Source organism: Oryctolagus cuniculus, chromosome 2 (assembly GCF_964237555.1).
Source record: "Oryctolagus cuniculus chromosome 2, mOryCun1.1, whole genome shotgun sequence".
In the NCBI taxonomy this organism is placed as follows: domain Eukaryota; kingdom Metazoa; phylum Chordata; class Mammalia; order Lagomorpha; family Leporidae; genus Oryctolagus; species Oryctolagus cuniculus.
In genome coordinates, this window is record NC_091433.1 from 34,950,772 (window position 1) to 34,974,927 (window position 24,156).

A 24,156-nucleotide genomic window follows, 5' to 3' on the forward strand; every position below is an offset into this window, starting at 1 on the left:
GTTGCCCCTCTTCCAGGCCAGCTCTCTGCTGTGGCCAGGGAGTGCAGTGGAGGATGGCCCAAGTCCTTGGGCCCTGCACCCCATGGGAGACCAGGATAAGTACCTGGCTCCTGCCATCAGATCAGCGCAGTGCGCCGGCTGCAGCGCGCCGGCCATGGCAGCCACTGAAGGGTGAACCAATGGCAAAAGGAAGACCTTTCTCTCTGTCTCTCTCACTGTTCACACTGCCTGTCAAAAAAAAAAAAAAAAAAAAAAGTCCCTTCCTTCAGGAAGCCTTCCTGGTCCCCTCCACTAGCTTAGGGCCTCTTGATCTGTGCTCCCTCTGACACGGCTCTTATTACTGATAAAAGCTCACGGGGGAGTTGTCACGTGTATTTACCACGTTCACCATTGTTTACCCAATTCCAAGCTCAGCACCCAGCACATAGCAGGTACCTGATCAATTACATTTTCAGAGAATGAATAAATGAGGTAAATTTGGAATATAATCTGTCTCCATCTAAATGCAAGATCTCAAAGTAACCAGGTGTTCTTGTACCACCTATTCACCTGTCTTGACCTTCATGTTCAGTTTTCTCACTAACGTTATCGTCACCGTCAATATTATGTGTGGTCGGTTTTTTTCTGGTGGCAAAAAAGGAAGGAAACAGAAGCTGTGTGTTGTGGAATCTCAGAAGGGAATGAATGCTTAGAGTCCGATGTCCGAGGGCTGATTTCTCAGACAGACTTCTCACTTGAGAAATCAACCCCAAGACATTCCTACCAAAGGAAACTCTGTAAGCCCTGGGTTCTGGCCTGTGAAACTGCACTGATAAGAGTTTCTTCACTGGACCCTCTAAGGATGAGATGAGACGCCACACGTGACGTGTCCGCTGCAGAGGGAGGAACTTCAAACGCATACCCTCCTTCTCTCCGTCACCTGCCAACCTTGGATCTCAGCCGAGCCGAGCCACCAGGCAGTTCTTCCACCATCATCATCTGGCTCTGGGCATGTTTTTAAAATACCCGGCCCTCTTGCTTCCTTACCCTCGGTAGTGTTTCTGCAAGCCCCACTTCTTCCTGTGGCTGAGTTTTCCTGGCATCATTCTCTCTCTATCCCTCGGCATAGGCTTTTTCCTCTCCCTCCATTGAATATGCTGATTGAAAACACAAACCCACCTGAGATCACTGGCGAACAACGGCTTCTGCAGTTGCCATCTCCCTTCCTCTTCACCGGGAACAGGCTATCGGGAACCAGCGTTTCATTTTTCAAAGCTTCCCAGTGTATATATTTTTAATGCCTCCCCTTTCGCTGCCTCTCCGCTGGGAATCACCCCTAGGTCTTACGGGTCTGTTTGCTAAAGCTGCCTGCCTTCTCCATGTCACATCCCCGGGTTCCTACCGTTTTTTCCATCACCAACCAAATCCTCCCCGGGGGTCACATTACATCAGCATTACTAATGCAATATCTGCTAACAACCAGATTATGTTTTATTCTAGGCAGGCAATTAAAAACGAACCTCTGCACTGACCGATGTTTGATGGAGGATGGCCCGAGGTCAATTGTAAACCGCTGTGAGACTGGGGTGGGGTGGGGGTGGGGGACACGTATTTATATCCATATTAAATGTATACCTGTTGAGGAGTCTGTGCTTTCTCTCAATGCTTCAGAGACCCCAAGCTTTCGGGTGATTGGGATGGCACAAAGGAATGGTTTTCCAGAAACTTCGCCAATAATCAAAGACTCCATCCAGAGGACCGCTCCACACACTCAAGGAACACCCACCCGCACAACCCATCTCCACAGCCACCTGATTATCTCACCGGCGAGCGAGACTGCAAGGGCCCCGGCCCCGGCCGTACCATCCGGCTTTGCGCACGGGGGGTTCGCGCCCGGGTGGCCGGGGCTGGCCGTTTTCCCCTCGCTTGGTTTTGCCCCCGCTCCCCCTGCGCAAGCAACCACAGTGCGTCAGGCCGGCGCTTTATAGCGCAGCCTGGGCGGCTCCGCTCGCTGTTTTTCCTCCTCTATCCGCTTGTGACTTCGCTCGCCGCTCGCCAAGATGCAGCTCAAGCCAATGGAGATTAACCCCGAGGTGAGCGCCAGGTGCACGGCTGCCCGGGGAGGACGCGCCAGGCAGCCGTGTCGCTGACTGGTCTGATTTGATTTCTGATTTTTTTTTTCCTTTGCATTTGCTTTTCAGATGCTGAACAAAGTGAGTGTCGGCTCGGTGCAGCCTCTATACCCTCCCCTGGGAGCACCAAGGCGGAGGCGCCCACCGGCTCCGGCCGTGGGCAAAGGACCGAGCCGCGCCCTGCGCGCTCTGGAGGCGGCTCGGGGTGGGGCGCAGGCTGGGCGCGCTCCCTCCGCCCCGGATTTGGGGGTGATTCTGCAAAACTGGGCAGGCGGAGGTAGAGGAGGTTGCGCCCGAGGGCGTGGCGCTCGGACTCGGGTCCCGGGGCTTCGCGCGGGCCACGTGTGGGCCGCGCTTTGTGCTGTGTCATTGCGCCGCCAGGGCTGGGGGGCGGGGCGGGACTCCTCCCACGGGCGGCTCGGGGCGCGGAGGACGCGCGTGCGGGCCCCGCCCCCTGGCAGGTGCTCCTGACCTGCCCATCCCCGTGCGCCTGGCCGCCGCGTCTCGTCTCCGCAGGTGCTGAGCCGGCTGGGCGTCGCCGGCCAGTATCGTTTCGCTGACGTGCTGGGGCTGGAGGAGGAGACCCTGGGCACTGTGCCAGCGCCCGCCTGCGCGCTGCTGCTGCTGTTCCCCCTCACTGCCCAGGTAGGGATGCGCCGGGTCCCTGACGGGGAGGGAGGCATTGAGGTTTTTCCCTCACCGCCTGGCCTGGGTGCCCAGACCTTGCTAAACGGTTCCTCTTCCGAGAGCGCCTCCCTTGCAGTTTTTGGGGTGCCTACTCATTGGGGCTCCTGTTGTAACAGCGCTTCGTGCCTCCTTGCGCATCCATCCGGAATTGTCTTAAATATGAAACTGGAGCCTCTCAGTTCCGGCATCCCAGTTTTCCAGGGAAATCATTCTTCCTACTCCCGAGTTCTCTTGAACATGGCCTTTCCTGAGTCTTCCATTCAGGGTTTTAAAGGGTTCCCCTTTAAAGGGCTGTGACCTGTCAGCTCATTGTTGGGTGCTCAGACTCCCCCCTAGCTCTGGAGTGGAGGGGGAAGGGCTTGCCCAAAGCCAAACCATAGCTTCTGCCTGGGTTTCTGGTGGACTTATGGGGTTCTTCCCGCCCTGGTTTTTGGCTTTTTACAGCTTAGCCGGGTTGGGGGTGTGGGTGCGGGAGGGGCTGCCATGCATGAGCTCCTTCCCCTCTCTCGTCTTCTCTGACCTTGTACTGGATGAAATCGATGACTGGCAGTACAGTCTTGGAAGTGCTTCCTGTTCCTTCTGGATTGGCTTCCTCCCGCAAGTTTGGAAGTCCTTTCTTCCCGTAATCAGAGTGCTCCATAAAAGGCTACTGAAGCAAGGAGACAAACTATAGTCACAGGGAAATTGTACTTCTCGTTGTCATTTGCATACATTTACTCATTCTAGCAGGCAAGGATGTATGCATCTCAAAGATGGAGTTATCAGATATAAAGAAACGAATCACTGGGATATTTATTTGCTGTCTTGCAGTGTATGGTGTCCCAGTAATTTGCGTGGCATTGTCTGTCCCCTGTTGATGTCACTTGACCCTGACTTGGGAGTGCTGAAAATTGGCTTTAGCAAAACTTGGGCCATTAGCATTTGGGGCATCACTCCAAACACCGAGGGGAACTGAATCGGCTTCCTAAGGCTGGCTGTTCTGAAAGCATCCTCAGCCCCAAGCAAGCTGTACGGGAAGTGCCAGGCCTCCCTCCTCGTAAACAGGCTGCATACTGTGGGTTAGAAACATTTATAACAGCTATCTGGATCATCCCACTGACACGCCCCCCCCCCCCTTCTCATTTGCCAAAGATTTGACTGGGGTGACAAAGGAGCTGCCGAATGATTGCGAGTCCCGTTAGCTTAGCTCCCTTGCCGAGCACATCACACGCGGTCTCCTGTCTCCCACGTGAGCAGCTCACAGAGCTTTTTATTCGAGGAACCATGATGACTCGGAGGTTTTGAGAAGCAGTCAGAGGACGGCCTCTGGGAGGCAGTGGTGCAGCGTGCCTGACGTTAGGAGCTCACGGGTCTTGTGCTGCGTCGAGTGGATCTTGCGAAGGAACATTCTAGTTTGAATGGCTTCTGTTTGCAAGAGTGGAATCCTTTGTCCTTTAGCTGCAGTTCACTTTGATCAGGTTTATTGGATACAGTTCTATGCGGTTGCCTTCTGGGCAAAATACTGAAGCAGCTGTAAAGTTGAGGCTTATAAATTGATTTCCAACCAAGTTAATTTAGAAAGCATCTAATTTGGGGTAAGGAAACATGAAGAAATCCTAAATGGGCCACATCTGAAAACATTAATTTTAAGTGATAGTGGAATAATTATGGAAATAGCTCCATGCAAGAGCCCAGACGACCCTGGAGGATGGTGCTGGCCCGTGGAAGATTTTTGTTTAATTAACCTAGGAAAGGGAAAACCCTTGCCAGTCAATGAGTAACATTTCAGGGATCTGGTAGACAGGAGGTGAGGATGTGCTACTAGTTAGAGTTCACGTTGATGTTGTAGGACAAGAGCTCTTATGCCCCTGCTCGTGCCACAGAACAAGCTTAAACATCAGTCCGTGTGCAGGAATGCAAGACTGCTAGGGTTGGAAATGTGCCTCTGGCATTCTCTCTGAATTTGGCTGGTTGTGAGAAATTGGTGTTCCTGTAGCATGAGCTTCCTGCTTTAAGCGAGGAGCCCTGACTCTGAAAGGTGCAGACAGGGCTGCTAGATTTCTGAACAGAAGGCTAGCAGCTGCTTCAAGGAACTCCATCTTCTAGTCCCATTCATTTGCCAGTCCCCCTCCCCTCGCTGCCACCCCCAGCCACTGCTAATCTTGTCCTGAAATTACGTTCTGTAGCTGGCAAGAACAAACTAGTATCCCATCTTCTCAAATGAGCTTTTTTTTTTTTTTTTTTTGTAAAATCCCATCCCAACACTCCAGACCACTGTCTGCTTCCTATATAGGGGAGTGAGGTGGACGGGTGGCAATAGCTAAGTGTTTTCCACTTGCTGCTTTCCACAGTTACGGCTTGTTTGGGTTTTGAAGAGATGGACACTTGGAAGCACAGAAGTAGAAGGTTAAGGAATAGGGATGTAGCGAGCTAGCTAGCCTTCCTGTCGGCCAAAGCTTGTTCAGGATGTCTGTGCAAAGAGCAGCCGTGGATATTGTTAACAGGGAACCCCTGAAGGGCTCTGTCTGCTTCCTGACCTCATGCCGCCCTGCGTTCGCAGCTGGGCGGTTGAAGTGGTGTCCAAACGGAGCCTTGGGTGAAGTCCAAGGCCGGGACTGCACTGCAGCATCAGGGTGGCGCCTCCTGCTGAGGCGGGTGTGGGTGTGGGCGGCAGACGGGCTACTCTCTGGGCAGCGCCCAGTGTCTGGAACCAAGGTTCCAGGTGACACATCCCACTCGGGTTTCTGTTCGGGTGGGAGAACTCGCCGTGCTGCTGTCTGCTCGTTCTCTGCCTTTTCATTTTGAGGCGCTCGTCTTTCCCACTGGCAGCATGAGAACTTCAGGAAAAAGCAGATTGAAGAGCTGAAGGGACAAGAGGTTAGTCCCAAGGTGTACTTCATGAAGCAGACCATCGGGAACTCCTGCGGCACCGTCGGGCTGATCCATGCCGTGGCCAATAACCAAGACAAACTGCAGTTTGGTAAGGGTGGGCTTCGAGGCCTGTCCCTCTGTGACATGGAGGCCGGGGAGCAGAGTTCTCTGCCCCGCTGTGTTCCGGAACCTGCAGGCTCTGTTTGGCAAAGTCTGTGCCTTAACAAGTTTTTGGAACCTGTGTGGTCATGGCTCCCACCTAACCGGGGACAAACCCTGGTGATTGGTGTTGCTTCCCTCTCTGGAGAGAGAGACAACTGGTTGTCGGGGAAGCCAGGAGCGGCTGCTTCCACCCTGTGGGCCTTCCGCTTGCGCATGGCTGCACCGGGGTCTGGGGGAAGGAGAGAACCTGGGAGGGCGCTGATGGGACGGATGCTCCCGGGCTCCTGCTCAATTCTCAGCAGTTCTGGAGAGAACTGGAGATGATGTGCAGCCAGAAAATATGGACAGTTAGGGCCTGTTGTTATCTTATAGACGATTGGAGACACAAAGCAGCAGGGAGCAGCTGGCTGGGGAGAGGGTGCGAGTTCTGCAGGGAGGCATTGCAGCAGGTGGCTGCTCCCGCAGTGGGTATGTGAGGGGACAGGAAGGTGGACGCCCCAGGGCGTACTATGGAGGATACAGGAGAAACGAAGCTGAGCCCGGAAGCTTGCAGCTGCACGTTCACAGCACTGAAGTATGTTAACAGAACGTGGCCACTACACATGATTCAGGCCAAGAGCCAGCACACTTCCCTAGACGGCCAGTCAGTCTTTGTATGTTTTGAGGGCCAGGTGGCCTCTGCCCTTGGTGCGGGGAAGCAGCCAATGCTGAGATGGCCTTGTCAAGTACACTTTATTTACAGCGATAGGCGGCGACATTGCTGACTCGGACTTAGACAGTGGTAAGGGTGGCTATTCAACCAAGAGTTCACACTGTTGTTCATAGCAAGTCAGATGACCAGGACTCTACTCTTTGGTATATATATATATATTTTTTTTAAATTGTAAAACTTGCCTGGCCATAAATATCCCATCTCCTAGAAGTTGCCTTTTAAACATGGACTTGATGGACTGTTGAAAACGTGTAGCTTGATCCTTTCTGTGTCTTCTCCTGTGAGTCCCACTTTGTCTGCAGCCCTGTGTTGCAGAGGTCAGAAATGCTGTAACTTCTGTGACCATGGCAGTGACAGTGTCCAAGTCAGTCTGACTCGCTGCCCTCCTCATTAACTGATTCCTGCCAGTGCCAGATTCTGAAATGGCCTGCGTTTTACAGATCTGCTTAGCCGAGAGCTCAGGCCGAGGGCTTCTGAAGTACAGGCTGTGGTTGCTGTGGTTGTGTGACCAGTGCCTCCCGGGCTTGTCCACCCTGAGCCGTAACGCGGCTTACCACAGCGGCAGCTGGTTGGTGGTCTCTGTGCCCAGCCATGTGGACTCCACGTTTTTATTTATGATCTTTATGTTCAGGTGTGTCTGGATATCTGAATCCCTAAGATTGAATTTTCTACCCTGAGATGAAGTCTTGGTTTGGGGACAGTTACTGGATTAGAATGTGTTTCTGTGCTATATGTAAAATAGGCGTATGGTGGACACGGTTAAGTGCTGTGGATAGCAGCAGATGAGGCAGTCCCTGCCTTTATAGCACTAAACATCTCACACGTGTGAGGCTATTTCAGAAAGTTCATGGAAAAGTGGAATTAAAAGAAGTTTATTGGGGCCAGTGCTGTGGCACTGGTTCAAGTGCCGGCTGTTCCACTTCCTTTTTTTTTTTTTTTTTTTTTAAGATTTATTTATAGGCCGGCGCCGTGGCTCAATAGGCTAATCCTCCACCTTGCGGCGCCGGCACACCGGGTTCTAGTCCCGGTTGGGGCGCCGGATTCTGTCCCGGTTGCCCCTCTTCCAGGCCAGCTCTCTGCTATGGCCAGGGAGTGCAGTGGAGGATGGCCCAGGTGCTTGGGCCCTGCACCCCATGGGAGACCAGGAAAAGCACCTGGCTCCTGGCTCCTGCCAGGATCAGCGCGGTGCGCCGGCTGCAGCGGCGGCCATTGGAGGGTGAACCAACGGCAAAAGGAAGACCTTTCTCTCTCTGTCTCTCTCTCTCACTGTCCACTCTGCCTGTCAAAAAAAAAAAAAAAAAAGATTTATTTATTTGAAAATCAGAGTTACACAGAGGAGAGGCAGAGAGAGAGAGAGGTCTTCCATCCGATGGTTCACTCCCCAACTGGCCGCAACAGCCGGAGCTGTGCTGATCCGAAGCCAGGAGCCAGGAGCTTCTTCTGGGTCTCTCATGTGGGTGCAGGGGCCCAAGGACTTGGGCCATCTTCTACTGCTTTCCCAGGCCATAGCAGAGAGCTGGATGGGAATTGGAGCAGCCAGGACTTGAACCGGCGCCTATTTGGGATGCTGGCGCTTCAGGCCAGGGCGTTAACCCACTGCGCCACAGCACCGGCCTCTGTTCCACTTCCTATCCAGCTGCCTGCTAATATGCCTGGGAAAGCAGTGGAGGATGGCCCAAGTGCTTGGGCCCGTACCAACATGGGAGACCAGGAGGAAGCACCTGGCTTCAGTCTGGCTGAGCCCTGGCCATTGCTGCCATTTGGGGAGTGAACCAGTGGATAGGAGATACCCTCCCCACCCCCACCCCCCCTTCTTTATTTATTTGACAGGCAGAATTATAGACAGTGAGTGGGAGAGACAGAAAGAAAGGTCTTCTATCCACTGGTTTGCTCCCCAAATGACTGCAGTGGGCAGAGCTGGGCCTATCCAAGGCCAGGAGCCAGAAGCCTCCTCTGAGTCTCCCACAAGGGTGCAAGGGCCCAAGCACTTGGGCCATCTTCTACTGCTTCCCCTGACCATAGCAGAGAGCTGGATCTGAAGAGGAACAGCCTGGACTTGAACTGGTGCCTATATGGGATGCCGGTGCTGTAGGTGGAGGATTAACCTATTGTGCCATAGCACCGGCCCTGTAACTCTGCCTTTCAAATAAATCTTTATTTTAAAAGTTTCTTTTAATTAAAAACTTTTGGAATCTATGCATGATTTTTTTCATAAAACGTATTTTCCAGGAACTTTGTGAAGCCCCCTCATGGGTGACATAGATGCATTAGTGCTTTAAGATTTGGGAGACGAGGGAAAGGTGAGTGGGGAAGGATGTTGGGTGGCAGAAGGAGCTTAGCCTGCCGGGGGAGCACAGAGGCCGCCTGGCTTGAATGCGGTGAGTAACGGGTGTTTGGCCAAAGGCTCTGCTCATCCACATCCCCCGAGAGCACCCAGAGCTCCGGGTTGCTCACCGGGCCTGGCTGTGCAGAGGTGGAAGTCAGCAACACGCCTGCACCTGCACCTGTGTGACTTTCTCGCTACTAATACAGACTTTTCTTTTTAAAGAGGACGGATCAGTGCTGAAACAGTTTCTGTCTGAAACGGAGAAGATGTCCCCTGAAGACAGAGCAAAATGCTTTGAAAAGAACGAGGTAGGGAGAGAACTCCCAGAGCCTGCTTTTCCGTACCCCTGAGGGGCTTTGTGCTAATTCTTGTCTCTTTCCTGCAGGCCATACAGGCAGCCCATGATGCCGTGGCACAAGAAGGCCAATGTCGGGTAAATGCAAATACGAATCAGCCAGGCTCCCCGGTTGCCACCTGTGTGTCCACTGAAATATGTGCAAGGATCCCCTGCTGGAACACAGCAAATGTTAGCTGCCACCAAGGCCAATTCATGTCAGAGACTCCTACCCGAGGGATGCTTTGCTCAGACCTGTTCCTACAAGTGACCCTTCAGAAATCTGACAGGCAGTTGAAGCAGCTGAGAGTGGATTCAAGTGGGCAGTTTTTTGCTTAGGTCTAGATGGGCCTGACAGAGTAACCCGTCTCCTATTTTGAGCGTTTCACATACTCTTCTCACAGAGTATTGGGGAGAATAAGGTATGAGGGTACCTCAGAAAGTTTGTGGGCAAATGGGATTAAAAGAGAAGTTTATTCTGATGCAAAGCAGTTTTGAAATCCATGCATAGTATGTTTCATAGTATGCATTTCCCATAAACTTTCTGAGGACTCCTCGTATGCATGGATTTCAAATTTTTTTGCACCAAAATAAACTCATCTTTCAACCCAACTTTTCGAGAACTTTTTGGCGTAGCTTCATGTGCCAGTGAGGACTGATGCTCTGTAGAAGATTTAAACAGACCGTAATGTGAACAGAAGCTCCAAGTTGGCACTAAGTGTAAGTTAGAGGTCAGGGCCTTTATAACCGAAGTTGGCTCTGCCTCGCCCTAGTCTTTTTAAAAATGTTTATTTGGAAGGCAGAGTGACACGGGAAGAGAAGAGACATGTTTCATCCACTGGTTTGCTCCTCAAATGCCCACCGCAGCAGGGCTGAGCCAGGCAAAAGCCAGAAGCCTGGAACTCCATCTGGTCTCCCACACAGGTGGCAGGGACTGGAGTATTTGAGCCATCATGCGCTGCCTCCTAGGATGCATGTTAGCAGGAAGCTGGATTTGGAAGCAGAATAGCAGGGGCCTCAAACAGGCACTCTGATATGAGATGCCAGCTGGTGGCTTAACCCCCTGCACTGTCGAGTTTTGACCTTGGATGAGACACCTTCCTATGCCTTAATTTGCTACTCAGTAGAAAGCCTGTAATAATAGTACCGTCACAACACTGCTCTAACATTTACTGTGTTTCTACCTTAATGGGCTTAGAACAGAGCCTAGTATATAGGAAATTCAGAAATATTAGCTATAGTAATTTCCCAAAGAAGCCTTTTATTTAATGAGTACTGATTTCATAAGTATGCTGTAGTGATTTTATAAAATATAAGCAAGCTGGTTCAAGTGTGTTCTACTTGAATTGCAAGAGAATTTTGTTTAGGAAGTTCAGCTTATACTCATTTCCAAAAAATTTTTTTCTTGACTTTCTCCAGGTAGATGACAAAGTGAACTTCCATTTCATCCTGTTTAACAACGTGGACGGCCACCTCTATGAACTTGGTACGTTTCACTCTGTGTTTTGGACCCCAAGATATTTCCACACATTCTTTCAGACTTAATGCTGCTCAGAGCATTGGTGTGTGACTTTGCAGTTCTTGGGACACCATTGTTTATGAAGGCAGAACGAGGTGTTCTTGCTGGGGCGCGTATCCCTCTGTTGGACCCAGGGGGTACTGACATCATGGGGCTTCAGAAAGTTTGTGGAAAATGTGTATTATGAAAATACTATGCATGGGCTTCAAAGAAAAAAAGTTTTTTTTTGTGCCAGAATAAACTTGTCTGCACTCTGTTTTTCCATGAACTGTTTGAAGTACCTTCATACCCGGTGAATGGCTTTGGTATGTAAAGCAGTGAAGAGAGGGGGTTAGAGCAGCACTTGTTCAAGGCTAAGGGATCAGACCTTCTCTCCCCCTCCCCTGTGGCTTCCCCTAGAGTGTTTCTTTTCAGACAAGGAGCCCTTCTAGACAAGCATCCTTGTCTGTGTAGAAGGAGTTTGGAGATGTTGGAGGTATTTCCATGTGCAGATTTACAGCAACAGAAAAGATTGTCCGTCTTGGAAGACCCACCCCCTTTGTGCGAATGGAGAGACGCCGCTGATAGGCTAACTGCAGGGCACTGGGCGGTCACGGCAGGGCAGGTGAAATCCCCAGGGTCTGTTCTTCTGGCTTCTGAAACAGCATCCCCCCAGCTCCGTGGCCCTCCCCGAGAGATGGGGCACAATCCCCCTTATTAGGGTACCTGGGTTAGGTTTGTATGATCCTGATCACTGGAGATCAGAATTGCCTGGGGCGGGTACCCAGCAACACTGCAGACGGCTGGGTCATAACCAGGCTGGCTTCTCTGTGGGAGTGGCGGTGATACTCAGAATCCAAAACTGCTCTGAGCTAGACAATGCACGGTAGCCCGAAAGCGTGCCGGAAGTCTGACGTGCCTGGCCTCTCTGTTCCAGATGGGCGAATGCCTTTCCCGGTGAACCACGGCGCCAGCTCAGAGGACTCCCTGCTGCAGGTAATCTCTGGCATGCACGCCTGCCCCCACACCCCGCATCCCCAGGGGGCGCCACGCTCCAGCCAGGCTGTGCATAGGGCCAGCGTTCCTTCACGATGGCCAGCTCGGTCGTTGGGGCTCACAGTCGTCGTTGGCACTTAGAGGGCCTCTTCGTAGGTCTGCCTTCTTTCTGAACAAGCGGCTTTCTTTAGGATCCTCCCTGACACATCTGTGTCATGTGCTGTCTGTGGTCCTCAATGAGACGTCACCTCTGAGCCACTGCGTAGCTTCCGTGTGGGATCAGGTGACCGTTGTCCTCTGTCAGGTTACATCATAGCGGAAGCCTCAAGTCGCAGCAGCCTGAGCGGTCCCTGATCCTCTCGGACTGCTGGGCTTGGGCCTGTCTCTAGGTAGTGCACCGCGGGTTGGCAGCAGGCTGTTAAACCCACGAGTGCTTTTCTTCCCACGTGGTGCGTGAACAAGAGAAGCAGGTTTGAAAGATGCCGAGGGGAGGCGGATCCCGGGTCCCTGCGACCGTCCTGGGACAGGCGACTGCAGTCACCTGTTACTTCCAGACCTCCCGTGAGACTTTGGGCCTCTTCCCCCTAAATGTGAGCTCTCGTCTGGAATCCATTTACCGTTACAAAGGAAGACTGCCTAATTGTGGGGAAAAAAAAAAAAAACGCTGTCAGCAGACTTGATGTGGAGTAGGAATAGTAGCTCATGTGTTCTGAGCGCTTGGTGGCTGGCACCCCTGCCAAAGGCCAGCTGGCGTATCTCAGGTTCCGGGTGGCAAACGGCTTTGTTGCAAGTGTTCAGGTTTGCTGTGATGGCTGTGGCAGCGCCCATGGACGTCCTCTGGCTGTGGGCAGCTGTGTTCCACCCAGGCTGTTATCAGCGGGCAGCACATCAGAGTGCTGCAGCCCGGCGCTAGGTGCCGCCCTAAGCGATTTCTGCCTTCTGTAGACTGCTTTTCCTGATGCGGTGAGCTAGGTGTTGCTTCCCCCTCTCACAGAGGAGAAGGACACAGAGGCTTGGCCACACCCAAGGGCAGAAGCTGGCTCCCGCCTGGCCGGTCGTGCCCCTGGCGGCTGCACTGCCACGCCCTTCTTTATCACGGACCTGCTCGTGCCACGCTGGGGGCAGGGCCGTGCTTTCTAGCCTGCAGTCGTGGCCCCCTTGATGAGCTGAAGCGGGTCTGTGAGCGGCGCACCAGAGCAGTGAGGAGGATTGACAGGCAGACCTGGAGCAGCTCGGGGGTGGGGTGGGGGGGGGTGGCGATTTGCAGGAGGGAATGAGAGCAGAGGCAGACTCCGGGCTTTGACTCGTATAGCGAAAAGACTCGGACCTTTTGCCTGCAGATTTTGAGTGACATGCTAACTCTCACCTAACACCACTTCCGTAACTTGCTGATGCCGCACAAACGTGCCCCATGTCAGATCCCTAAAACTGTTCCAGGAGGTGTGGGGAAGGTGAACCTTTGAGTTGAAGAGAACCAGGCCAGCGTGGGGAGCAGTGTGGCATCTGGTACCAGAGTGCAGGCTCCAGTCCCCACCGCTCCACCTCCCATCTGGTTTCCTGCTGCCATGCTCAGGAAAGCAGAGGGTGGTGGCCCAAGTGCTGGGGCCCCGCCACCCATGTGGGAGACCTGGATGGAGTTCCAGCCTCCTGGCTTCACCTGGCCCAGCCCCGGCTGCTGTGGCCAACAGGGGAGTGAACCAGTGGAATAAAGATAGTCATCTCCCCCCACCCTCTCCCACCCTCCCTCCCTCCCTCCCTCCTTCCCACCTTTCAAATAAATCTTTCTAAAAGAAAACTCACTTCTAATTAGAGTTTCAGTTACAAGGAATGAAAATTCTTATCCTAAGCAAGTTTGGTTCTATACGGTTAGAGATGTTTTGGGTCACCCAAATGACACACTAAATTACTGTTAAACTGGTGAGTACATACATACGTATAAGCCACACATTCTAAACTTGAATTGGGTCACTACACACTGTGTAGGAGACGGCTGTTCTCTTCAAGGCACACCCGAAAAGCGAGGCCCACGCTGTGTGTGTGTGCGCGACAGAGAGCTGACATGAAGGCAGGTCTGCACAGTAACATTTAGCCTCGTGATGCAGGACGCAGATGTCCGTCTAGATCCCTGTTAGTATTTAAACCTGGATGCAGTGCAAGAACAGAACTCCAGTGTGGCTGCTGCTTTTTCAGGGACAAATGCATTTGGATTTTAAAGTACCCTGGTGTTTTGTCTTTTTTTATTAGAGTAAGTGAGTGCTCCCATCCGCTGGTTTACTCCTCAGATGCCCACAGTGGCTTGGGGCAGGAAGGCAGTCCAGGTCTCCTATGTGGGTGGCAGGAACCCAGTTACTTGAGCCTTCACCACCGCCTCCCAGGGGCTGCCGTGGTGAGAACTTGGAGTCAGGAGCCAGAGCCGGAAGTTCAAGGCAGGCACGGTGGTGTGTGACTGACAGTCTAAACCTGCAGGCTAAATGCCTGCTCCTGCAAACTCATGGACTCAGTGAATTCTAGACCCCAGGAGCTGATGTTGCACCACTAATCTAGGTCACTGAGTGTTCCCTTTCTTTTTAAAGCGTTTGCATTTCATAAGGCTATGGAGCGCTCTTTCCTCTGGATTTGTGAAAACGGAACAGAGCAGGGGTGGGGAACATCTGACCACAGGCCGTATCACGCCTGTGAAATCACTGGTCTGGCCTTGCCAAGGCCACCACAGGTGGGATTCAAAATTCAGTTCGTCTATAGCAGGCTGGTTTTTAAGTTGATCATTTTATGTGGCCCACAAGAGATGTTATAAATATCCAAATGGCCCTTGGCAGAGAAAGGTTCCCCACCCCTGTCCTAAAGCATTTAAACCACAGAATTTGGTAAGTCGCTAGCACCAGGATCAACTTTCCGTCATTAATCCTTGTGATCTGGGCTTTGTTGGCGGCACCATAAATCTCTCAGAAAGCACCATGCGTCTATGCCTGGAATACCAGGTAAACTTCCATGCTGATTTGTAAAATGCGTACTTGGTAGTGTCGGCGAGGGGAACTTTTCTGCTGGGTACAGAAGACAGATCAGTGTTTAGACCTAAGAGCATGGTCAAGGTCTGGTTTTCTTGCCGGAGACCAGGTGCGAGGTCCGAGAAGCGCGGAGGTCACGGGCGGAAGGAGTGCCGGCGGCAGGGCTTCTGAAGCCAAAGCGGGGATGTAGGCCTGGCCTACACCTTGAGCCCCAGTTTTCAAGTTCACTGGGGGCTTTAAAGTTGAACTTGAGCGTGACGCAGCTTGGCGGGAGCTGCCCCCTGGAACTCTGGGTGTTAATGATGTTCCTCCTTTTCAGGATGCTGCCAAGGTGTGCAGGGAATTCACTGAGCGCGAGCAAGGAGAGGTGCGCTTCTCCGCCGTGGCCCTGTGCAAGGCAGCCTAATACCCTGGGAGGCCTGAGCCACTGCCCCTGCCCGTCAGCGTGAAAGCCCACCCCTGCCCACACGGTCCAGACGCTTTGGCACCCGGGAAACACGGCTCTCCTCCCTGGGTCCTGCTCCTCCCCCTACCACACCAGGCGCTAGCGGAGCTCGGCTGTGGACGTGGCCGAGTTTGGTGTAAGCTTCAGGTGGCGAAGCATCCCTCCCTCCCCATCGTATGTCTTGTTCCTTAATATCTAATGCTTTACATGGCTGTCTGTGTCTGTAAAGTTCAGGCCTTGGATGAGGTTGAATTGTTTGTCCTTAAAAGGAATAAAACTTTTCTGCTGATAAAGTCTGAACTGGTTCTCATTGTCTCTTTTTCCCTTCCCCAAGTAGAGCTCAAGTTACTTTGACAGTGGTAGACAAATAGGCCTTCCATGTGCACAGCTCACACAGCACAGGTGACAGCCACCACCAAACTGTCATCAGTGGAGTGTGCTGTCTGCACCCTTTTCTATGCATTTTTATTCACATGCAGACCTGTAGAAACTTTTAAGAGAACGTTAAATACAGCCGGCACTGTGGCTCAGTTGGCTAATCTTCTGCCTGCAGCACCAACACCCCAGGTTATAGTCCCGGATGGGGCGCTGGTTCTGTCCTAGTTGCTCCTCTTCCAGTCCAGCTCTCTGCTGTGGCCCAGGAAGGCAGTGGAGGATGGCCCAAGTGCTTGGGCCCTGCACCCGCATAGGAGACCAGGAGGAAGCACCTGGTTCCTGGCTTCGGATCAGCGCAGCGCGCCAGCTGCAACACGCCAGCCATAGCGGCCACTTGGGGGGTGGACCAACAGAAAAAGGAAGACCATTCTCTGTCTCTCTCTCTCTCTCTCTCTCTCTCTCTCTCACTAACTCTGCCTGTCAAAAAAATGTTAAATACTTATTTAGAACAATTTTAGATTCATAGAAAAGTTAGGACAGTACTGCAAGTTCTCATAAGCTCACCCAGTCTCCCATGTTAATGTGATGCATGAGTTTCAATTCATGAGCCAATACTGATATGTGACTGTTAAGTCATGGCTGATTCAGATTTCCTTACTTCTTTAGTCTCCTTTTCCTATTTCAGGCTCTTCTGTAGCATGCCACCTTACATGTAAGTGTCGTCTGTTGTTAGGTTCCTGTGGGCTGTGTTAATGTTTTAGACTTTCTCATTTTTTATGACCTTGACAATCAGAAGTACTGGGCAGTGTTCTCAGATGCCCCTCTGTTTTTCTGATAAACTAGGGTTATGCATTTGGAGGAACAAGATCACCGAGGGAGACTCTCATCTTCATCATATAAAGCGTACATCTATCAAAAACTAGCCCTCGCCGGGCTGGTGGGGAGGGGGAAGTTTCATACTCTATATAAATTATTTGGGATTTTTTGCAAGGAGGTGTGTGTGTCTTATTTCCTAGTCAATCATTGGTAGCAGTATGAATTCACGTGCCTTACACTGTGGTTCTGTAGTATAATCTATTACTTGTTGCCCACATTGTTCCAGCTTTGGTCCATAGGAAGCTTTCTTACAATTCTGGCTTCTGTTATATTTTTTTTTTTTTTTTTTTTTTTTTTGACAGGCAGAGTGGACAGTGAGAGAGAGAGACAGAGAGAGAAAGGTCTTCCTTTGCCGCTGGTTCACCCTCCAATGGCCGCCGCTGCAGCCGGCGCACCGCGCTGATCCTGGCAGGAGCCAGGAGCCAGGTGCTTTTCCTGGTCTCCCATGGGGTGCAGGGCCCAAGCACCTGGGCCATCCTCCACTGCACTCCCTGGCCATAGCAGAGAGCTGGCCTGGAAGAGGGTCAACCGGGACAGAATCCGGCGCCCCAACCGGGACTAGAACCCGGTGTGCCGGCGCCGCAAGGTGGAGGATTAGCCTATTGAGCCACGGCGCCGGCTAATTCTGGCTTCTGTTATATTTGACAAATGTCTTTGGCATTTATTGTTAAGCCTTACTTTGTAGATAAGTATGTCCTTGTAGATTAGGGAACACTCATATAATTTATAAGCTTACATAAAAAAAAAAAAAATACGTACCTTCCTCTCAGCTATTGACCTTGCAATATAACAGTTTCCTCTTGCTTACGTGAGCGCAGGGAAGGGGTGGGGCGGAACCCCATGCTGCCCTCACCGGGAGGCTCTGTCCTGCCTGGTACCAGGAATTCAGACCACGTGGGTCTCTGCCTTAGAGCGTTCAGCTCTCGTGCTGTGGTGCTAGTGCCGTGTCCGGTCCTGAAGTGAAGGCTGTCGTGGCTCCCTTGAAAAGTGATCACAGCTGTTGCCAGCCTCTAGAGTAAATCCTCAACGCACTGTGGCTCGGGCGATTCTGCTCGCTTCCAGTTGAAGCTGGAGGGATGCGAGTTAAACTGACTCGGCGTGTGGCTTCCGTGCAGTCTCCCTGAAGGGTGACTTGCAGGGTGGGGATGTCCGGCCCACTGGCCGGATAAGGCCCGTGATATCACTGGGTCTGGTTCTGCCAAGGCAGCCGCAGGCAGCACTCGGAATCCACTACATCTACAGCAGGCTCACTTTTAAGTTGACAACTGTGTATGGCCTGCGGATGATACCATAAATATCCAAATGGTCCTTGGAAGAAAAAAAGTTCCCCGCCTTTGACTTAGGGGAAGAGAAACAAAGCAAGGCTAGGGCATAAAGATGCATAGAGACACTGGTGCATAGAGACACTGAAATAATCTGAAATACAGATTATGCCACCACACAGTTAACTTAAATGCCGGCAAAGTCTCGATGCTGTAGCATGCCACAGCACGGAGGGTTACACACTAGGTAGGCCGTGGGTGATTACAGCCCTGGAGGTGGATTCCAGTTTCCAGAAGGAAACATCACACATATGTCAGGAAACACGCCCGGGTCCTCTCCACTTGTCAGCAGGGAAACCAGGACTTCGACTGTGGACTGACTGCCGAAGAGTAGCTATTTCAGGTTGGGACTTTATCAGATCTCTTTTCCTGCTTATGCCTCAGTAACTTTGGATGCAGGAATCTTCCTCGACCACATGTTTACTGTTCCATGTGAGCACAGACACAGTGACAGTACCTAGAAGCACGTGGTCCTAGAAGTTTCCAGCCAGCACTTCTGCTTCCCTGTTCCCCCTGGGCCATCTGCCACACACAGCTCCAGGCGGTGCCGTCCACTCGGGGTTCCATGGGAAGGCTGTGCCTCCATTCGCAGGGCCTTGCTTCTACGCAGCCTCTCTCAGTGACATCAGAAGCATGGAAGATCCAGGTATGGTTGGCTTACTCAGCTCATTCCTTCATTCCTAAAATGTTACTAGTTTTGGGGGATGAAGGCGATTTGCAGTAGTTTCAACAGGCAAAGCCTCTGCCTCGAAGTATCTTTACAAAAAAAAAAAAAAGCCTATGTATTTATTTTCATTGTATTAGGAATGCAGAGACAGAGACCTCGCATCCACTTGTTCACTCCCCTAATAGCCTACAACAGCCAAGGCTGGCTCAGGCCGAAGCAGGAGACCAGAGCTCCATGTGGGTCTGGGACGCAGCTCGAAGTGCCTGAGCCATCACCCGCTGCCTCCCAGGGTGTGCATTAGCAGGAAGCTGGAATCAGAGCCAGGACTCCAGCCAGGCTCTGTGATATGGGATGCAGGCATGGCAAGGGGCATCTTCACTGCCGCCTCCTTATGTTTTGACACCCAAATCCCGAATTGAGCCTTTGGGTTATATGCCTATTGAGTATAAGACTTGGATTGACTTGATCCACAAACATGAAAAATGTTGATACATGGAATTAGTGAAATAGTTTTGTAAAATATATACATACAATAAGAAAAGACTATCAGCTAAGCATTTACTATGTTCTAAGTTACATGCTTTATTTGATGATCATATGATACTGGGCATTGTTCCCATTTTTCGGATGGAAAAATGAAGGCACAGCAAAACTTAAGCAACTTGCTCAAGATCATTTGGTTAGTAAGTCCTGTGGCTGAGATTCAGACCTTGTGATATTATTAAGTAATCATTAACAATGCTTATTTCTGGACAGATGGACTTCAAGTGCATGAAGTCTAAGCTTCACAGCCCCACATCTGAACAGTCGCCCCTCCCAACATTCTGGCTGCTGTGTCCTTGTAAAATTGCAACGATATCTTTGTATCTTCATTCTCAAAACCATGGGTCCGTCCTTGTCCCTGGGTGTGGAGATTATGGATGATTTCACTGTATTTCCGCATTTGCTAAAGTCTTTGCAAGCCACCACATTGCTTTATCATAAAAAAAGTTTGGCTCCGTGGGGACAATGCCACTTGAGAAGTGTGCACTCCGTATCGGAGTGCCTGAATCAAGTCCCAGCTCCTCCACTTCCAGGCCAGCTTCCTGCCTAGCCTCGCCCTGTGTTGCAGGCATTTAGGGAGTGACCAGCAGATGTCTGTCTCTGTTTTAATTTTCAGCTTCTCTTTCCCTGCTCCCTACACAATCCCCAGTCTTTCAAATTGAATGAAAAAATTTAAAAGGCTGGGGCCAGGTGTTTGGTGTAGCAGTAGGGCCACCACTTGGCACATCCACACTCCGTATCAGGGTACTCAAGTTTGCGTCCTTGCTCCACTTCCGAGTCCAGCTTCCTCCCAGTGCACAGGCAGCAGGTGATGGCTCAAGTATTTGGGTCCCTGAGACTGAGTTCTAGTCTCCTGGCGTCAGCCTGGTCCAGCCCCAGCTGTCCCAGGCATCTCTCTCTGCCTTTCAAATAAATTTTAAAGTTAAAAAATTAAAAAAAGATTATTTATTTAAAGTCAGGGTTACAGAGAGAGAGAGAGAGAGAGAGAGAGAGAGAGAGAGGTCTTCCATCTGCTAGTTTACTCCTCAAATGGTCACAACAGCCAGAGCTGGACTGATCCAAAGACAGGAGCCTGGAGCTGCTTCCGGATCTCCCACATGGGTGCAGAGGCCCAAGGACTTGGGCCATCTGCCACTGCTTTCCCAGGCCATAGCAGAGAGCTGGATTCGAAGTGAAGCAACTGGGACTCGAACCCGTCCCCATATGGGATGCCGACGCTTCAGGCAGCGGCTTTACCTGCTACACCACAGCACAAGCCCCAAAAGTTAAAAATCTAAAAAGCCTAAGTTTCCTCTAGGACTGAGAATTCTGCCATGAACTCCTAGTTAATTCTACTTTACGTCCAGGTTTCTTCCATTTACAACTAAAGTCAGGGCAACTTATTAACTTAGGCTCTGCCTTCTCCCAAGTTTTTCCATGGGCGCCTTTAGAGGGCTGTTTTCAAGCTTAAAATCCTCATCATGTTTATGTCCTAACCTCAACTTCTTTGGAACATGATCTGTTTCCTGCACACACTGCCATACTGAATAATGACCTGACAGGCTAAGACGGCACCTCCTGCCTTCGTTTGCCCTGAGTGATGGGATCTTTTTAATACATAAGCAGTCCAACTCTTTGCCTTTTCTTTGGGGCTTGGCATTCGCTACAGCCTGTGGTGCGGTTTGGCTGCTGTGACTTTGTCTGGTGTCAAACCTGGCTTCAGTACAGCCCGCACTCCTGTAGGTTGGCAATGGCAGGACTTCGTCCACAGCATTGAGAGGACTGAGCCAAAAGAACCATATAAAGCTCAGAACACATAGAGTGTGCCTTGAGAAGTGATCTCAATTTAACAGAACTGTAAATAGAATTGAGGGGTGTGTGTGGGTCTGACTCTTTATGAACAGAAGAGAACAGTAAAGCAGTCCCAGCTGAAGACTTCAGAGTACAATATATCTGAATTTGGGAAACTTAAGACACTTGATGGTTTCCTTTCCCTGGTCACATTTACAATCAATATCGTTGAACTGAATCAAAGTTGGTTATATTTTCCCATGTCTCCAGACTTAGGACTCAAACATTTTCCATAGTGTGAATCATTCTCTAAAAGGCAGGCTTTAAAAAATTAATACCAGGGCTGGTGTTAAAGCCCTGGTCTGAAACACTGGCATCTTGTATGGGTGCCGATTCTAGTGGCAGCTGCTCCTCTTCTGATCCAGCTCTCTGCTGTGGCCTGGGAAAGCAGTAGAAGATGACACAAGTCCTTAGGTCCCTGCACCCACATGAGAGACCCAGAAGAAGCTCCTGGCTCCTGGCTTTGGACTGGCACAGCTCCAGTGGTTGCGGTCAATTGGGAGTAAACCAATGGATGGAAGACCTCTCTCTCTCTCTGCCTCTCCTTATCTCTCTAACTCTGACTTTCAAATAAATAAATAAATGTTTTTAAAAAATTAATACCTTACATTAGTATGGTATATTTGACAGAATTAATGAACTATTGATATGTGATTATAAACCAAATATTTTATTCATACTTCTTTAGGATTCACCAATTTCTCTTTATCTGTCCCAGGATTCCATCCAGGGCACTACATTTAATTGTCGTGTCTCTCTCTCTCTTTTTTTTTTTTAATATAAACATCTTTTTTTTTAAAGATTTATTTATTTATTTGAAAGTCAGAGTTATACAGAGAGAGGAGAGGCGGGGTGGGGGGGAATCTTCCATCCAATGTTTCACTCCCCAATTGGCCGCAAATGGTCAGAACTGCACTGATCCGAAGCCAGGAACCAGGAGCCTCTTCCGGGTCTCCCATGCGGGTGCAGGGGCCCAAGCACTTGGGCCATCTTCTACTGCTATCCCAGGCCACTGCAGAGAGCTGGATTGGAAATGGAGCAGGTGGGACTAGAACCGGTACCCATATGGGATGACAGCACTTCAGACCAGGGTGTCAACCCACTGAGTCACAGCACCGGCCCCTGTTGCTCCTTTAGCAGCCTTGACTGATTGGTTTGACTTAAACCAATTCACATGACCCAAGGCGCTGCTCTGCCTTTGTCTCCCGATAGTCCTCCTGGGCCACACTGCTAGGCAGCATGGCTCAGCTGAGCGCTCTCCTAGGACATCAGCTTCGTTCCTTACTGGGAGAGTGCCTTGGCCAACTTTACCCCCTGTGCCTGTTTCCTCATCGGCAGAGCGAAGACAGCATCTGTCTCCCAGGGTTGTTGTAGAAGCCCATGAGAACACTCGCGAAGGCCTTGGGGCTGTCCCTGGAGCAGTGCCGGTTTCTCCATTTTCATCACCGCCTGGCTCCTTTGTATCCCTCTCTCCTTTTTCTCCAGCCTACATTCCAAGGTCCTTTCTATTCAGTTCCAAACCAGACCTCATTCTGGGAGAATGCCCCCTTTCCAAAATAACCTTTCCTGAAAGTTATTATCATATCCCATAGCTCCCAGTATGTCCCTCGGTGTCCTGATCTTGACAGTGAGGTGGTGCCTTCTGTCTCAAATTAAGACATGGAGGGGGTAAGTGCATTCATTCCCACTGTGAGTACTGATTTAAAGAAGGGAATGTGTCGTTTAAAATGTAAAGGATGACTTTCTGATTCATAGTTTTATTTACTTTGGTTGACATTGACATATCAAAATAAGCAAGCTTTAAATGCCAGTATCTGGATACTTAAATCCATATTGACTGCCACCTAGATCCCCTGTTTCACATCCAAGCTCAGTGAATAATAGGAATAATTTATTCAAAGCTACACTCATTATTTCCAGCAGGTGGCAGGATAGGAACGCTTATGGCAATTTTGTAGCTAAGGCGGCTCAGCCAGAAGGAAATGCTGGTGACTTACCCTGCAGGATTATTGCAGGTGGACCTTCACTGGGGCCCAGGATTTTAACCAGATGAACCACTCCAGCTAGAGACTGGCCAAAGCCAGCTTGGTAACTTGGGAGTTGTTGGTCCATTGATAATTTTGGCTAAGGTCTGTTAATTCATCATAGAAAGAAAGAAGCAGTCATAATTGCAAATCACAAGTTCACTATAAATGAATGTTTCCTCTCTCTGTTGATGTTGAGTTAGATATTAATATAACTGATTTTTATTTAATTGCTTCTACTTTGCTTTCAAATCTATCTTCACTTTAGGAAATAATGGAACTGATTGTCTAATATGAATCACTAGAGGAAAACAGTTTTCTCAACACTTTAGTCAAAGTTAATTGTGAGCTGGCATTGTGGCACAGTTGGTTAAGCCACTGCTTAGAACACCAGCATCCAGTATTGGAGCACTGGTCTGGTCCCTGGTTGTTCAGCTTCCAGTCCAGCTCCCTCTAATGTGCCTGGGAAAGCAGCACAAGACGGCTCAGGTGCTTGAGCCCCTGCCGCCCATGGGAGAGACTTCAGTGGAGTTCCTGGCTCCTGGCTTCAGCCCCAGCCTTTGTGACCATTTGGGGAGTAAATGACCAGATGGAAGATCTCATTTTCTCTGTGTGTCTCCCTCTCTCCCTCTGTCACTTTGCCTTTCAAATAAATAAAGAAATCCTTAAAAAAAAAAAAGTTAATTTTTTCCAAGTAGTATATCAACTGATTTGAACATTTAATTAAGAGCATTGGCTCAGGGCTCAATGCTGACATTAATAACTGGAAGGATCCTTAGAGGTTGAAGGTCACTAAATCTTGTGTCTTATGCATGAATTCCCGGATGCACAATAAATGTACATACTGTGGGGTGCAACATCATAATGCAATACATGCACACTATACCAGTAAAGAATTCCAGGTCGTCAGGTACCACCTGCTGCCTACTGTTCTCTGGGACTTTTTATTTCCCTACCCAGTGCCCTGCTCAGAAATGCCATCCACAGACCTCTCTCACTCTGGAAGGTTCTCCGCTCTATTCCTTTCGAAACCACAAAGGCCACATTGAGAACTTTATGATAACAATTATTATTTTAGCCTTTAAAGCTCAAAAATTGTTTTTGAAATGAAGAAGAACAGTTGCCTCGGAAACCAGGCTTGGTTTCTTGACTGCCTGTGCCTATATTTGCTTCTGGGGGTCACTATGTCGTGTAAAGTTACAGTGCCCAGAGACCATACGTTCACTATTTGTGAAAACTGACTGACTTCTCAAATTCACCATTGGATTTTCTTCTGATATAGTCCTGAGCCATCACAGAGGGCCCTTCAGTGTGCAGAATCATCTTCTGTCTTCCCATCCCCTCCCTTCTTCTCTTCTTCCTTCCTTTTTTTCTTCTTTTGCTGTTTACTACA

The 24,156-nt window shown here is 50.3% G+C and overlaps 2 protein-coding genes across 3 annotated transcripts in view; one reads left to right on the forward strand and one right to left on the reverse strand.

Annotated features, from left to right (window-relative positions):
- Window positions 1-1,800, reverse strand: part of APBB2 (amyloid beta precursor protein binding family B member 2) — a 397,255-nt gene extending 395,455 nt beyond the window's left edge. Inside the window, exon 1 of the mRNA XM_070068136.1 lies at window positions 1,615-1,800. The gene's annotated coding sequence lies outside the window, so the exon portion shown is untranslated. The remainder of the gene's footprint in view (window positions 1-1,614) is intronic.
- Window positions 1,801-1,941: 141 nt separating this feature from the next.
- Window positions 1,942-15,426, forward strand: UCHL1 (ubiquitin C-terminal hydrolase L1). Of its 2 annotated transcripts, XM_002709402.4 has the most exons (9): window positions 1,978-2,072; window positions 2,181-2,192; window positions 2,628-2,756; window positions 5,607-5,757; window positions 9,071-9,156; window positions 9,234-9,281; window positions 10,602-10,668; window positions 11,618-11,676; window positions 15,001-15,426. In XM_002709402.4, the coding sequence occupies exons 1-9, from the start codon at window positions 2,040-2,042 to the stop codon at window positions 15,085-15,087; spliced, it is 672 nt and encodes a 223-aa protein (XP_002709448.1). In that variant the 5' UTR covers window positions 1,978-2,039; the 3' UTR covers window positions 15,088-15,426. The 2 variants fall into 2 exon arrangements, with proteins under 2 accessions (XP_069924252.1, XP_002709448.1); XM_070068151.1 differs by lacking the exon at window positions 2,181-2,192 and having other exon boundaries at window positions 1,942-2,072.
- Window positions 15,427-24,156: the final 8,730 nt, after the last annotated feature.

Coding starts and splice junctions, on each gene's coding strand:
- UCHL1 (XM_002709402.4), top strand. CDS start 2,040: ATGCAGCTCAAGCCAATGGAGATTAACCCCGAG. Junction 9,157..9,233: donor AATGCTTTGAAAAGAACGAG/GTAGGGAGAGAA, acceptor TCTTTCCTGCAG/GCCATACAGGCAGCCCATGA. Junction 11,677..15,000: donor CAGAGGACTCCCTGCTGCAG/GTAATCTCTGGC, acceptor CCTCCTTTTCAG/GATGCTGCCAAGGTGTGCAG.